Source organism: Scatophagus argus, chromosome 22, assembly GCF_020382885.2.
Source record: "Scatophagus argus isolate fScaArg1 chromosome 22, fScaArg1.pri, whole genome shotgun sequence".
NCBI classification, from domain to species: domain Eukaryota; kingdom Metazoa; phylum Chordata; class Actinopteri; family Scatophagidae; genus Scatophagus; species Scatophagus argus.
In genome coordinates, this window is record NC_058514.1 from 2,789,945 (window position 1) to 2,805,548 (window position 15,604).

General features: G+C 43.4%; 3 protein-coding genes across 3 annotated transcripts in view; 1 reads left to right on the forward strand and 2 right to left on the reverse strand.

The window, feature by feature from the left end:
• rassf3 (Ras association domain family member 3) overlaps positions 1-5,209 on the reverse strand; it is a 52,730-nt gene extending 47,521 nt beyond the window's left edge. Inside the window, exon 1 of the mRNA XM_046378660.1 lies at positions 4,491-5,209. Coding sequence (XP_046234616.1) covers positions 4,491-5,031 — 541 coding nt within the window. The 5' untranslated portion in view covers positions 5,032-5,209. The remainder of the gene's footprint in view (positions 1-4,490) is intronic.
• Positions 5,210-6,173: 964 nt separating this feature from the next.
• si:ch211-214j24.14 (uncharacterized protein LOC559160 homolog) lies at positions 6,174-10,002 on the reverse strand. Its single transcript, XM_046378662.1, has 2 exons — positions 9,845-10,002; positions 6,174-7,411 (listed from the first exon to the last, which is right to left on the reverse strand). Exon 2 carries the CDS (start codon positions 7,238-7,240, stop codon positions 6,488-6,490), a length of 753 nt encoding a protein of 250 aa, XP_046234618.1. The 5' UTR covers positions 7,241-7,411; positions 9,845-10,002; the 3' UTR covers positions 6,174-6,487.
• A 1,179-nt stretch (positions 10,003-11,181) lies between these two features.
• On the forward strand, positions 11,182-15,531 carry atp6v1e1b (ATPase H+ transporting V1 subunit E1b). The gene is made up of 10 exons (XM_046379271.1): positions 11,182-11,333; positions 11,455-11,515; positions 12,233-12,298; positions 12,654-12,763; positions 12,994-13,060; positions 13,186-13,275; positions 13,549-13,617; positions 13,908-14,002; positions 14,099-14,186; positions 14,720-15,531. Exons 2-10 carry the CDS (start codon positions 11,483-11,485, stop codon positions 14,780-14,782), a joined length of 681 nt encoding a protein of 226 aa, XP_046235227.1. The 5' UTR covers positions 11,182-11,333; positions 11,455-11,482; the 3' UTR covers positions 14,783-15,531.
• The last annotated feature ends 73 nt before the right edge of the window (positions 15,532-15,604 follow it).

Consider the following 15,604-nt stretch of genomic DNA (forward strand, 5'->3'; position numbering starts at 1 on the left):
GTGTTTTATAATGTAATCAAAATTGAGCTGCTCAGAATATCACACACACACACACACACAAACTGCTCAGTCTACACAGGCAGTTAGTCACATTTTAAATATTTTGTTCCTGCACCTTCTGTTTCCTGTATGTTCAGCTTGGTTTACAGTAAACAGTAAGCTTTGTCTCTTGGTGAGGACACTGACAGGAAGTGAAAAGTGCAAATGAGTTGCTGACATTCTGATATCCTTAAATTATATCTAAAAAAAAAAATCTTCTTGACTAGATACTCAAAGTGCAGTCGGAAAAACGAGCTCCAGACTCACCGGAGCTCCTCCACAGCTGAATGACTTCCAGTCGGCCCGAGCGGCGCATCACTTTTGGAAAGCGGTAAAAAAATCCAGACACTCTCCTCAGAGTTTTGCCAAAGTTTTTGGCAAAGCCCATCGCTCTAACACACACACACACATTCACACACTCACTGATTAACGTGTTTTAGGCTCCGACAGAATCCAGAGGTCGATTTAAATCCAAAGAGAACTTGATGCAGACGTACAAACTCATCCTTCTCATGATGTGTCTCTGGTGAGGTCTGCTCTGGTCCCTCCCCTCACACACACTGACCCCCATTTGTGTTTGTATGCCTGTGTGTGTGTGTGTGTGTGTGTGTGTGTGTGTGTCAGCTGCCATCCCTTGTTTGTTCAGTCGCTGTGACAGTTTGGCTCTATGAGAGACAGACACACTCATCTCTCTCTCTCTCACACACACGCACACACACACACACACACACACACACACAGGAGGTGAATGCAGACTGTGGAGCAGCTTCAGCATTTTGCACAGTGGTTCAAAATAAGCGTCCGTCCTCCGCACTACAATGAGAAACTCTTCCTCTGCTCGCTCTTTATTGGCAATATCACAAAAGCAAAGATAACGATAATCGGGAAAATGCTGAACATCAGCTGAACATCAGCCTAATAATCAGCCTAAGAAGAAGTTAACCCCTCCTGCTTCAACACTAAACATCAAACTATACTTTAAGCACCATAGTTAAAGGTCCTCATCCAGAACGGCCCATTTCAGAACCAGCTTACTGGGTTATCAACACATTCATTGCTTTAATGTTGCAGCCGGTGAAGGTGGAGCTGCTTTGTTTGTTTGACAGCCGGGTAGCTCAAATTCTAACATCCATCCATCCATTTTCTATACCGCTTATCCGTCAGGGTCGCGGGGGAGCTGGAGCCTATCCCAGCTGACTACGGCCGAGAGGCGGGGTTCACCCTGGACTGGTCGCCAGTCAATCACAGGGCCAACACACAAAGACAGACAACCACACACTCTCACACACACACCAATGTAGAGTAGCCAATTAACCTAATGTGCATGTTTTTGGTATTGTGGGAGGAAGCCGGAGAACCCGGAGAAAACCCACACAGGCACAGGGAGAACATGCAAACTCAACATAGAAGGGCCCAGACCGGGATTCGAACCTGGAACCCTCTTGCTATGAGGCGACAGTGCTAACCACTGCACCACCGTGCCCCAAAGTCTAACAATATATCACAATTTATTAGTGAGTCATTTTTCGTATTAATAATATGAATCTACATGTAGATTGCCACCAAAGTGTAGTAAAGTAGAAGGAAAAAGTAGAATAATCACTTGAATAATCAATAATCACTTAGTCACTTAAGTGCAGCAGAGTAAATGTACTTCGTTACATTCCACCACTGCTGACAGAAATAAAACACAAACACATTTAACTGAGCATCGTGAACACGTGAAATGACAAAAGGCCATTTGAATCAATTAAACGGCGTAATTTCCTGCTCTGTTGTGTCAGATTAACAGAGAACAGATGTTTACCACACTGACACAGAGCTATTAGAGACTCTTACTTGTTCTCCACCTACCCAGCACTAATGAACACACACACACACACACACACACACACACACACACACACACACACAGTGCATCTGCTGCAACATTAAACCCGATCAGACAAAGACTTCCTGATCTCTGAGGCAGGTTTCTGTTACTTCACCTCGCAGAGAACAAGACAAGGAAACAAAAGGGCGAGAGACCCACAGGGAGAAAGACAGACAAGGGGGGAGACACAGAGACACAGAGACAGACACAGAGACACAGAGACAGAGGGACAGAGATAGACACAGAGACACAGAGACACAGAGACAGACACAGAGACAGAGCCACAGAGAGACAGAGAGACACAGATAGAGACACAGAGACAGAGAGCCAAAGACAGAGACAGTAACACAGAGACAGAGACAGAGACAGAGAGGGAAATATTGCTTATTATTATTGCTTAATATACTTCTTTAGCTAAATAATTTTTTTAAAAAACCCCTTTGGCGTGAGCTCAACATTTAAAATCCTGCTTCAGCATGCATTCAGCCTGAGAAATTAATTTTTAAAAGAAATACCTAAACAAAGCTGCTGCTGCTGCTCAATTGGCTTATGAGTGACCGTTTCTGTGTGTTAATAAGTGAACCAGTGACCATCAGTGCAGAGCTACAGGGCGTTAGCAACGAGAGGTTTCACTTTGTTTCTTATCTAAAGTCATTTTTGTCATCTTTGGAAGGCCGGTGACATTCAGATCCAGAAACGGGCCTTTGACGGGCTTCCTGAGTGCCAATCGACTGTGGAAACGGCTTTTAAATGAGCAGAAACATCAACACACAGAAACATGAACTCCGTCAACACTGACAGGAAGCACAGAGCTCATGGTCTATTATCTGTAAACATAACGAGGTTAGGACCCTAAATTGACGAAGGCCGCGTAAGAAGATCTGTCTACATCCGCCTGGTTTCATCTGTTATTTGATGCATGTTTTCTTGTGTTTTTACAGGAACATATTACATTAAATAAAGTTCAAATCAGTATTAAAATATGGTTTGTCACTTTGTTGGCTTATTACAGAACTGATCAATACATTGTTGTCCGTTGATCTTGAATAAATTAGGATTTATTATTGACCGCTGCAAGTACATGGAAGGTTAGGTCTTGACTTTAGAAAAAGACGCGAAACAATGTCCTTGTTTGTTTCTTTATGTTTTGAAACTCCATCCACTGATGAAGGGATTTGGCTGAAACGGACCCTGAGGTGAGATGAGCTGAAAAGTTTAACACACCTCTCTCTGTCCGTAACGTCCGGTAAACAGCAGCGACATCTTTGTAAAGTTTGCTAACTGAAGCTAACAGTAGCAGCAAAACAGCTGAGTTTACTGCTGTTTTGGTCATAAAATCCACTTTGTAAGTACTGTATGTGAAATGAGTGAGTGAAAGAATGTAGGAATGTCATTGAGTAAAACCATTATGATGAGGTAAAGTTAAATTAAAGTAACATTTTGTTACATTGTCAAGAATGACAACTTTGCTGTTTTTTCACTGAATTACATATTTAAATCACATTCAAAGCTTCACGAGGGGACAAACGAGTGAAGAAAAGGATGAAGCAGGGGAGAAAGATGAACTTTTAAAAACTCTGAGGTGTTTGACCATTCAAAACTTTCAGAGTCTCATTTCCATTCAGAAGCTCGTAAAAGCAGCACAGCAGCCATGTTAGGAGCCCGACACATGAGGAAGACGAGCCTTTTTCTTTGTTTCCTGTTTCTATTCTATCTCTATTCCTGTATCTAATCTATCGTCAGACACAAGCGGACACAGAGGGAGGTCCAGAGACACCGAGGCTCGTCTCCTTTTTGACCTAAACCGGTCCATCTGCATGCCAACCGCATTCCTGCTGCTGGGCTGCGTTTCTGGGCCCTGCCTACTGATGTCAGGAAAACAGCTCGAGACATGCGGTCTGTACTGCATGTCAGGAGGCGCCACAGAGAAACACGGATGCCGCTTTCATTATCTTTCAAACTATTCCAGGCTATCCTTTAAAGGTCAATGTAAGTGTGCAGCAAAGGTGCACAGTTTTGACTATTAACCCCCAAAACCTCTAATTCCACTTTGACAAATGTCTTCTATTAGGCTCTGTGTTCCGGATGAACCTGCTGACTTTTACTGACACTTGTACCTTTAAAGCTAGTGTCAATCCAATCCGTCTTTTGTCATTTTTACTTTAATAATTTTGAAATTTGTTGTAACACGATGTCATGTTACCTACATTCCCTAACTCAGTGGCAGCTGGCAATAAATACCCTCTGTTCATCCAAGGGGTCAATATTAGATTTACAGCCAAAAATAAGGTTATGCACCTCTGATTTAATGGTTAGAAATGACCATCGATATGCTGGTGGTCTATGGGATGGTCCAAAAAGAAACATTCTAAGGGAAAATTTTGATTTTTCTTTAATTTTGGTATGAAAATGGTCAAAAAGTTACTGAACAATGTATTATTTCACATTAATAAATCTGTGCCCACTGACAAAGTTTGACACCAATCCAATAAATCCTAAAACTTCTCCTGAAGGGGGTCCTCACAGGAGTCCCACCTCCCACCAACACACACCCCTCACTCTTCATCTGCAGACTCACCTGCGCAGGTGAGACCATGCTGGAAGATGTAGTTGCAACACACATCACACCAGGTGTCGTCGCCTCCGGGCTCGAAGATGTGTCCCTCGCCGGACTCCTCCCTCACCCTGGGGTCCCTCTCACCGGGGGTGAAGATGGTCCTCACATCGGGGGGTCTGAACCCCCTCTTCCTGCTCCGCAACGGCCCTCCGCCGTGACCGTCCATTCCGGTCCCGGAGGATTCTGGCTCGCTTTTTCTCCTGACATTTCTCGGTGAACTCACCTCCGAGTGCCCACTCCCACTCAAAGCCGCCTCCAGGCTCTCCAGGCTGGCCGCCTGAGGTGACGGATACCGCCGGACAGCTCTCACCACCACCGCGCCTTTGTTGGCCTTGGAGACTCGCATCTTGGCTCCCAGCGGCGGCCAAGTAGCCTCCGGTGGCTCGTTCTGCTCACCGGGCGATTTGTTGATGTGAACAGTCCGCACGGCTGATGGAGAGTCATCGGTGACCGGGGAGCGCGCGGGGACGTATTTGCGACCCTGGTGCACGACGCTGAACATGACGCACCGCGCTGCGTAACAAGTCGGCAGAGGCGCATTAAACAGTGACAGGCAGGCGAGACGTCATCGTTGTAAGCGATGACACTCGCGGGTGCCGCGTGCTGGTGGCGTGTTTGTTGTCGGAGAACAGGTTGAGGCGGTCTGAGGTGTGCAGGGGAACGGGTCGGATCTCATTTCACTGGGAGGAAGAGAGCGCAGTCTGATGCGGGCAGGACATCGTTGGATAATTTATGTGTCAAAACGGAAATGAAAAGGGTTTGGTTTTTTTCCTTTTTCATTTTATCATCATATCATAGCTTTTTTTGTTATTGTTAATTCAATTCAGTTCAATTATATAGCGCCAAATCAGTCCCAGTAAGAGCGGGTCTAGACCAGACTCTTTAATTTGATTTTTAGAGAGACAAAACAAAACCTGAATCCAAAAATAACAAAACCAAATTCAGAGAACTGGCCAGTGTGCATATTTTCCTTTTCGTCTTTCATTTTGAAGAACGACCAATGAAAAGCAGGGAAAGTTTACTTTTATTTTGATATATGTTTTTCTGGTGTTCATCCTCTCTACCAGCAGATGGCAGTATGAGTGTATTTAAATGTATGTCTGCTTGGCGTCTTGGTTAACTCATATAAATGGGACCTGTGGGCTGACCTCATAAGCACTAAGACACAGCAAAGGATGCAGCTTTTTAATTGCTGTCCTTATGTGTCGCTTCTTTTATTGAAAGTGCTTCAATGAAAAAAAAATAAAATAAAACTGGATGCCTGCACATCCAGGATGTGAAAATAGAAAACTGTCTGCCCCCAAGTGGCCAAAAGCGGTTATTGCAAGTTTAAACGCTCATAAGCCAAAAAGACACATGAAGCTGTATGAAATCAAAACTACCAGCTGTTGTGTAGATAATTTGACTTCAAAGAAACAGCTTAAACATGTCATTTTTAAGATTAAGAAAGCTGCCAAAGGTTTCAATTGACTAAACATGTGGGTTGCAGTTCTCTGGTAAAGTCTAGTCACTGGACTTTACCAGAGAACTGCACACTGGACTCTAGTGTGACGTGGCAATGATTAGAGGAAGTGGTATCTAATTCTGTCCTTTTCTGGCAAAGAAATGACACACAGTCACACAAGGAAACGTCAAACAACCATGTCAAGTTTCAGGATTCTTTAAAATCGTACCTTACATGATTTTACATTCTTCCAGGTGTATATTTTACTGGTTACAGGTTTCCTCAGAGATCTGTTGTGTACAGAAAAACAAAGGCCATGAGCTCTGCTGTGAGCTGAGGTAGCACAAAATGAAACCGAAAAATCTAATTTATTTGTCTTATAATTACAATACAAAGAGTGTCAGAGAATAAAATCCAGAATTCAGAGAATGAAGTGGAATATTTCATTTGGAATAGATTTAGAAAATGAAAGACCTGTGCTGAATTGGTGATTCAGGGCTAGATGAAAGGTTTCCTACTTTCTGCAGTAGGCCACTGCACCATAAGCTACGACTCCCACAATGGCTACTAAAGCGGCACCTCCACACAGCAGCTCGGTGGAGCTCAGAGGTTTGGCAGTCTTTTGTGAAGCTTCGGGCTCCAGCTTTTCTGGTGCTGCTTGAGAGGCTTCTGATGAATGTTCCTCCACATCCGAGAGGGGAATCTGTGAGAATTTTAGTAGCTCGAGACTCTCAGTCGGAGGCTCTGCTGCCATCGGTGCAAGGATAGAAGGAGGGAGGAGCCCCTGAGCAGAGTAAAGCTCCTCAACTTCAGAGGTTGTGGTTGAAGGGACCGGGGTGGATGTAGTGGAGGGGGGATCGAGCCTGACGATAGGCAGAGGAGGCAGGGCCATCGGGGGAACCACCTGCCTGAACTCTGCAGGCTCCCTCTCCATGTGGGGCTCCTCAGCTGACACCAGGAGCTCCTCAGTTTCTGGGGCGTGGAGGTCCTGCTCCTCCTCCTCCTCCCTGAGCTCAACCAGCTCCCTCTCCCCTCCTAAGACGCTCAACACACTCGTCTGCAGCTCCTCATCTTCTTCCTCCTCTTCCTCTGTTCTCCTCACCCTTTCCTCCTCCGCGGCCTCCTTCTCTGCCTCCTCCAGCATCTCGGCCTCCTCTCGCTCCAGGTGGACCATGTCAGAGTTGGAGGAGTGGTTCTCCTCTCCGGCCAGAGCTGCTCCGTTGCTGCTGTCAATGCTCTTAGTGTCCTCGGGGTCCACATCGCCCATCGTGGACCAGGACTCTGCCAGCAGGCTCTCGCTCTGCCAGGGTCCAGAGCCCTCTGCCTGTGTCAGAGGCAGAGCAGCGGGGCCGGGGCTGAGGGAACCAGCCTCCCCAACTCCTCCATCTCCCCTGCTGGACTCGACTGGGGTCTTTCCCTCCAGAGTGAAGGCTGGCAGCTGCAGAGACAAAATAGCTAACTTTAGATTCTTATGAACAGAAGCTGGAAATGTCTGACTTTAGCACCCCCTGGTGGTATAATCAAATTAAGACACTGTGTCAGTCAGCAAGACAGCGAGAACCCAGCACATAGACTGCACCAGTTTTCTCCAGGATTGTCTAAATTCAAACAAAAGCTTCAGAATGATAGAATAATTTGAGGAGTTTTTCGCACAGTAATGTCAATATGAAACATGTTCATCTGCAGTCTGTGTTCTCATGACATCAGTGAGACTGTGGGTGGAAAAAGTTGCTCAGCGGTTACTCTGTATTGATAGCCTGTGTGACTATCTATAGCCTTGACCTGCATATCTTTCTATGTTTAGGCACTACATACATCTCCATCTGTCACCCTGGAGTGGAAGCTATTTCAGTAATTCACATGACGTGAGAGTGGGAACACAAAGTGGAAGTGACATATTATTAATTAGGTCTGAAATGCCATAATTCACTCAGTCATACATAGATATTAACATCTAATCTGAACACTTTGAACTCTGCTGTAAACATGGCTGTTGCCATAAAATGGTCTTAAAGGTGTTGTCAGTCTGAAGGTGACCCTCTTCACCCCGTCTCAGCTTTGACTGCAGAAAGTATTCACCCCCATCACGCCAGCCCCCCGAACAGAAACTCTCAGCAGTTACTCCTCACTGTCCAGTGCTGTATCACACGTGCAACACGTGGTCCGTCTGTGTTCACTCGAACTCCACAGTGTGAGCATACCAGTGAGCAAATGTGAAGTGATACTTGGGCACAAATGTTGGTGATGAGCAGATCTGAAAATATGGTTTAGTGTAAGTTATACTGCTGTGCTGTGCACACGGGATACAACTGACCACAGTGTATTCATTCACTTACATTGTGTATGCTTTTGTTGTTAGATTTACATACTGACTTCACTGAATTTCTCATTTTTTTAAAATCTTGATTAAAGGAATGAAAATTGAAAATAATTTTGCTTAGTCTTCGTTAGGTCCCAAGTGCATCTGTAATTTGATAATTCTGTAGTAATCTCATACCTTGGACAGTTTTTGCCTTTAGGTCTGTTTACTGAATGTGTAATGTCTACTAAAAATGTTTAATGATGTGTTAATGTTTTTCTTCTTAATTAAAAAAGAACTGTGTGAGAGCAGAGCCCTGCTTAATAGGGGCAAATCCTTTAACAGCTTCTCCAGGGCTTGAGTATCTGTTAGATTTGCACTCAGCCTTACTTTAAGGCTCCTCACTGCAAGCAAAATAAATAGTTGAGATCAGGGATAATTAGAAGCTACAGCTGGAAGTGGATCATGTGGATACGATTGCAAACATGAATCAAATGTTTTGTCTTTGAATTTCCTTCCTTCTCTAAGTCCTCTGCTTGTCCTGGGAGGACTTTAAGGTCCAGATCTTAAGTGTTACTGTGTACATCTTCTCAGATTGTAAAACACATTTCTTTTGTGTTGCCTCACAGGAGAAAGCAAACCAACTTCCTGTCCGATATGCAACACTTTGGGTTTTTTTTTTGTGCAATAAAACCTTCTGAGTCTAGCAGTTGAATGAAATCCATATGAAGCCTGAACACATCAGCACTTTTATAGATTTAAATCACTTGATTATTAATGCTCAGGTTTGTGTGTCAGTATTCTAATCTGTTAAATTATTTTTTTTTCCCTGAATATGATTTGAATATTTTGCTTTCATGACTAAAATCCCTGACGTCGAATTCCTCCACCCCCTCCACAGCGAGCAGACCGAAACAGACGCCTCCCAGACGTCACTGACTTAATGACCAACTATAGCTGCCATATTGTCTGTCCCCAGCCGTGTGTCTTGTGGACCCGTGCAGACTTCAGTCCACAGTAACCAGCCAGAATCATTAAAGTTAACCAACACAAACATTTTTAACCCTCCACAGACAGAAACTCATCTGTGCTTCTGCCTGCTAGGAAACCAATCAACCTTTTCTGCTCTGTCATCCTCCTCTACTTACTGGCCTACTTGAGTAATTGGATTCAGATTGATCCTATCCCAGTGATAACAGACTCATGGTGAAGTAAATGATCAGGGAGATTTAGGGCACCCTTTCTGTGCTAATGTGTGATGAGGACAGAGTGATATCAGATATCACATTTTACTAAAGGTCAGCTGTCAATGTCAGAGGGGGAGATTTGGTTAAGAAGACAAAGCAGCAGTTAAACAATCTCATGCAAGGTGAGAGTCTGCCCTTCACAACACCAGAGTGACCCTTAATGACCCCTCTAACTCTGACATGTTCGCAGATAACAGATCACAGCCCACAAAGGCACACAAAAAATCTCTGTCACATTATTGACTGCAACATTCAGATTCCAGGCTTTGCTAAAAACTTTCTGCCACGTGAATAAAAAGGAAAAAGTAACATCCGACAAGCGTACCTGCGTCGTCTTGGCGCGGCGCTGAACGAGTTCCTAGATGAGGAGCAGACGCTGGAGATCAGAGTGAGACGGGCATTCAGATATGAAGCCACGAAACAACAGATAGGCAGACATGCATGCAGTGGCTGGCACAAGAATAACAAGATGGACAAGCTGTGCAAAAGTGTCTCTCTCTCCCTCCCTCTCTCTCTCTCTCTCTCTCTCACCCTCCTCCCCTCTTCCCAAATCCATGACATAACAGTTGGCTGGAGAGCACTCAGTGGTGACTTTGCTGTCTGTTCAGAGTGAGAAAGACTGTAAACAATGTGAGTAAACAGTGAAAAAGTGCAGGTACGTTCTGGAGTCTTGACTCAGACTTTAAACTGTGTGTCTAAACAGACAGACAAACAGAGGTCACTGAGTAAGCGTCTCACTCAGGTAAACAGCCTGTGGAGTTTTATGTTGTCTGTCTATGCAGCAGATTATCAGTTCACAGTAAGCTGGTGACAGCCAGTGGAAAATGCATGTCAGATAGGGAGAGAAGCTATTTCTAAAGCTGAACTTTCCAAGGTTTGCTTCCCTCTACTGGCACGACGTGTTACAAGACTGGAAACTACTTCAGCATTCTTGTTTATTTTACAAGGGCACAGCACCAACATGCCTACTGTGTACATTTACGCAGTTTGCATCATTTATTTGTCAACAGCTGCCCCAAAACTATCCTGTCATTCACTCATTAATGAGAAGTCATAATAAAATTCATAAAGAGAGGAAATAAAGCAGCCAAGCAAATTGAAGATCATATGAGGTTACGTACAAAGTTGATAGCTGAGTGTCCTGCATGCTTAAATTTTACTAATCTTACCACTAGAGAATTATGTTAATAAACAGTAGGAAGTATTGAGAATACAATGGTGAACATTTTAGACCTGTGTTTTCTTAAGTGTTCATTTCAAGTATTTGTGCAATTTATACGTGCGCCTTTAAGCCAAGAATCTTTACAAAACTTCATTATGCGTAATGACAATAAAGACTCTTGATTGATTCTTGATTCATATTAAATTATATAAAGTTTTAGCTTGTACGTTTAAAATTGTCTTCAACTACTCTTTAATCTATTCCAAGCTTAAGTTTATTTGTTGTTGCAACTGTGAAAAATGCAGTTAAAATGGAATTCAGTTTCAACAATGACAACATAATGTACAAAAACTGAATAGCAAAAATATATAAGAATATAATATTATAACCAAAGCATAAAACCAACATATTAAAGAGCACGAGGATAAAAGTAAAGTTTGAATTAATTTGTCAATCTAAAATATGTACACTAAATCTTCCTTTTTCCTTACTTCCTTTTTTTTACGTCAGCCCTCTTGTTCTCGTACCCGATTGGCTGTTTTACCGGAAGTAAACATCATGTGACGTCGCAAATCAGCTGATCCTCTGTAGACATCTTTACGGAGTCACGACTACGGCGATTAATTCATAGCTCCTCTCCTGTGATTTTCGGGTAAGTTTTAATCGATTTAAAGCTCACGTCGCGGCGTTAAAACCTCCTTGTTGTTAACGAAGATGTCTCTAACCCCTCAGTCGTTTTGATTTTCGTCTATTTTTGTTATTTTTCCTGCCAGGCCCCGCGGATCTTTGACAGCACCGACCATGGCGCTCAGCGATGCCGACGTTCAGAAGCAGGTAATGAGCCGTTATAACCTTCAAATATGACACCATGCAACCGTTTCTCCTCGGTAACCGTTGAATGACTTTTTAAGTCGCCAACTATCTCATTACAACAGTAAGAAATGTTTCTCAGAGCCATAATGCGTGTGTGTGTGTGTGTGTGTGTGTCGAGAGTGGGGTGACATTGAGAGGTTAGCATCGAAGTAAACACAAATGTAAGCTAGCGACAAAATGTTTAGAGTGTCCCTAGCTGGTGGTTTTGTACGTGGGAATGTGAGTTATAGCAAAATAAGCCGCCATTTTGACGCCGGAGATGTGTGGAAGTTATGGCTGAGATGCGGAGGGTCATTTTCCCAAACGGTCACATGATGAACACATGCCCCGGCCCGATGCGGAACTGGGAGTGAGTTAGCCGCTGTCTGGACGCTTCAGTGGGAAAATCTTAGCCAACACTGAAGACATCCCGCGAGAGGACCGATGTAAAGCTGCAGAGGTCAACTGTGCATTAAGTTTGGGTCTAGTGTTCATAAGCACAATGGACATTCCTCACCGCAGTGACGGAGTCAGTTCACAGCAGGGTGAGCACTCAGGTCTGCGGTGTTTTCAGGTCACACTGAAGAAGCAGTAAACTTCATGATGAATCAGTGTGCACACAAAACCCCGACAATGTGAATCACTTGTGAGGAAGCCCGGTCTTGTTGGTCACGATTGTTTCTTTCTTCCTGCCTGCAGATCAAACACATGATGGCCTTCATCGAGCAGGAGGCCAATGAGAAGGCAGAGGAAATTGATGCAAAGGTAAAATCACACGGTGCTGAAGTTAATGACCACGATGGATTATCAGTCCAATCCCTGAATGATGAATCTTTCCTTTTGTGGAGGTTTTGGACATTTTGTGCCTTAATTAGTGAATCAGCATTGAAGAGAGACAAACTGAGCTTGAACCAGTTCACAGTCAGAGACGCAAACCCTTTGGCCTGTGGCTTAAATTAGCAGCAGATTTCGCCAAAAGATGTCTTTAATAACAATAATTAATTGTTACCAATAATACCAATAATTAAAGTGACCTTCAACAACAAACTGATTGATGATCACAAGAGCAATCTCATGATGGGAGGGTTTCCTGCTGAGTGAACTGTGTCTCCTCCTGCAGGCAGAAGAAGAGTTCAACATCGAGAAGGGCCGCCTGGTCCAGACTCAGAGGCTGAAGATAATGGAGTACTACGAGAAGAAAGAGAAGCAGATCGAGCAGCAGAAGAAAATGTGAGTCATGGCAGGAAATCGCAGGGAACATCAACTCCTCCCTTCCTTAATTCGTCCATTTTCAGAACAAAGGAATATTTGTACATGCGAGACACCGTTTCCCTAATTTTATTTAGCCGATTCGTCCTACAATGACTGTTCTGTAACCTGCCCCAAACAGTCTGCAGTGTTTCCACACAAACAAACAAACTCCCACTAACAAATCTAATCCATTTAAATCTGTTTCACAGTCAAATGTCTAACCTGATGAACCAGGCTCGACTGAAGGTGCTGAAGGCCCGCGATGATATGATCACGGTGAGTAGCCACGCGTCATTTGGTGGTCACGTTGTCATACTTATGTACATAAGAGAGGTGGATTGTGCCACGAACACAGTCCTCTTTGGAAATAACAGAAACCTTTTGTGCATTTGCACCCTCAGGAATTGCTGAATGAGGCCCGCCAACGGCTTGCCAACGTCGCCAAAGACCCAGCCAGGTATCCAGCTCTGATGGACGGGCTGCTCTTACAGGTTGGTTAATACACTCTCAGCTGCCAGTTTATGAGGTACAGCTAGCTAACACGCTCTAACACAACAGCCTTAAAGTAAATCCTCTTTGAAACTGTTCGAGTATAATGCAATGCAGTAAAACAGTTTGAACAAAGTAAACGTAACCTTCATGAAGGGAGGATTCACTGTGGAGATGTTGCATTAGCAAGCTGTACCTGATAAACTGGCCCTTAAGTTTAGGAGGATGTTGTTGTTCTTAAAAAGTGAGATCTGATAACTTTTCATGATCATCAGGGATTCTATCAGCTTCTGGAGCCCAAAGTGACTGTTCGCTGCCGTAAACAGGATGTGCAGTTGGTACAGGTGAGTAAATTAGTGAGTGCTGGTTCAAATTAAGATGAATCCATTTTCCATGAAATCTGTCTTTTTTTTTCCTGCCAGATTCTGTATTTCCACCTCAGTTTCAAATTTGCTTATGCATGTAATAAGACAAAAGCTGTCAGGAAATGGATTCTTATTTATTGTTTAAGAAAGAATTTTAGTTTGTAGCCTGAGAAGAAGTTTATGGGGGGATTTATTTTTGAATTCGGGAGCTTTGTGCTGAGCAAAGTGAGTGAGGCAGCAGGTAAAATGATTAATTTTGACTCTTTCAGGCTTCCATCCAGAGGAATATTCCCAAATATCAAGCAGCTGTGAAGAGCAACCTGGAGGTTCGCATCGATCAGGACAACTTCATCCCCCCTGACGTGTAAGCAGCATCACGTTTGAAACATGAGTCAGACTTCACTCGGTCACATTTACTCTTGAAGACTTAACTTGAGTATCACCTCATTTTCTGGTTCAGTTCTGGAGGTGTTGAGATCTATAACGGTGACGGGAAGATCAAGGTGTCCAACACCCTGGAGAGCAGACTGGAACTCATGGCTCAGCAGGTAAGAAGTGGAGACGGCAGACGTTATCGTCCGGACTTTTAAATATCATAAATAAACACTTCCTCCAGTGTGTTTTCAGGCTGCCCTTATTTTGTATTTTTATATAATATATGTATATCCCACTTTTTTCCATCTCATGTTTCAGAAGTCTTGATGTTCTTACATGTTGATTTTGACTCGTGATTGATGATCTACGAGTTACAGTTACTTAGTTTCTGATATTTTATGTCTAATTTATCTCAATAAGGATTCAAATAAAAGAACAACAGTCTAATCTCCTTTCTCTTTGTAAGTGGATAAGTGGAACCGAGAAAAATAATCAGAACCGTTTTGATGGTTCATTCAGTTCAAGCAAAAATGTCAAACCATCAATGTCAGTCTGCTGCTTTTCTTTCTCGTGAGACAGAAAACTTAACGCGTTTGGACTTTTTTTAATGTCATTTCAGCTTTGAGGAAATTGTGTGAGTAAAATAATGACAGATTAATCCTGACTCTCGGGCCTACTCGTAAACCATGCGTTTGTGTGTTTGCAGATGATGCCTGAAATCCGAGTGGCTCTCTTTGGTGCCAACCCAAACCGCAAGTTTATGGACTGAGGAGCTTCAATGTATTAGAGAGAAAAAAAAACTCCTTTTATTTTTTATTTTGTCACATGAAAAGTCATTCCTCCGTCTGTGAAACGAATTCCCGATGCAGAAGAGATGCATTGTTGTTGTGTGATGTATTGCTGTATTTTTTGTTTTGTTTCTTTCTGTGCGTTAAGGGACATGATAGACGCTGCAACTCAACATTACAGATGTGCGTCACGGTGCTGCACAGCTGTAATGACAGGTTTACTCTGCTGCTTTCCCTTCCTGAGGGTCTCAGTTTACACCGATTAGGCAGGGACGACGGCATCGGCTGACTGGCTGGACGTTTAACAGGTTGTCCTCTAATTGGATCGGTTTCCATGACAAACAGCATCTGTGTCTCGGTTTTCCCAGTTTCAGTAACTTCTACCCCACGTCGTAAGTTGCACGAGGCGTCGTGTTGCTAATGAGTGTCTGCTCCAAACAATCGCAAAGAAGAGAAAAAAAAAGCCTCGTAGAAACAAAAGTGTAGGCCGAACATGACCTCACAGGGTTAATTTATTGAGCGTGCGTCGCTCTGTCCTGAATGAAACGAGTGTTGGGTTGTCGTTCCAGAACGTACTCTGTTTGTATATGAGGTTTCCAGATTAACTTATGTGTGTGTGTGTGGTTGTTGTTTTGAATTTGTTTCTGGTTTTTTTTCTGATTGTGTCTCAAACTGAAAATGTTATACTGTGTAAAAGTAAAACCTAATAAAATATAAATGGTTGGTATCACTTCTCTGTTCTTTTTTTGCTTCAGTCAGTGTCCTCATCGCTGAGAGATGTGCAGTTTATTTGCACTGGTTTT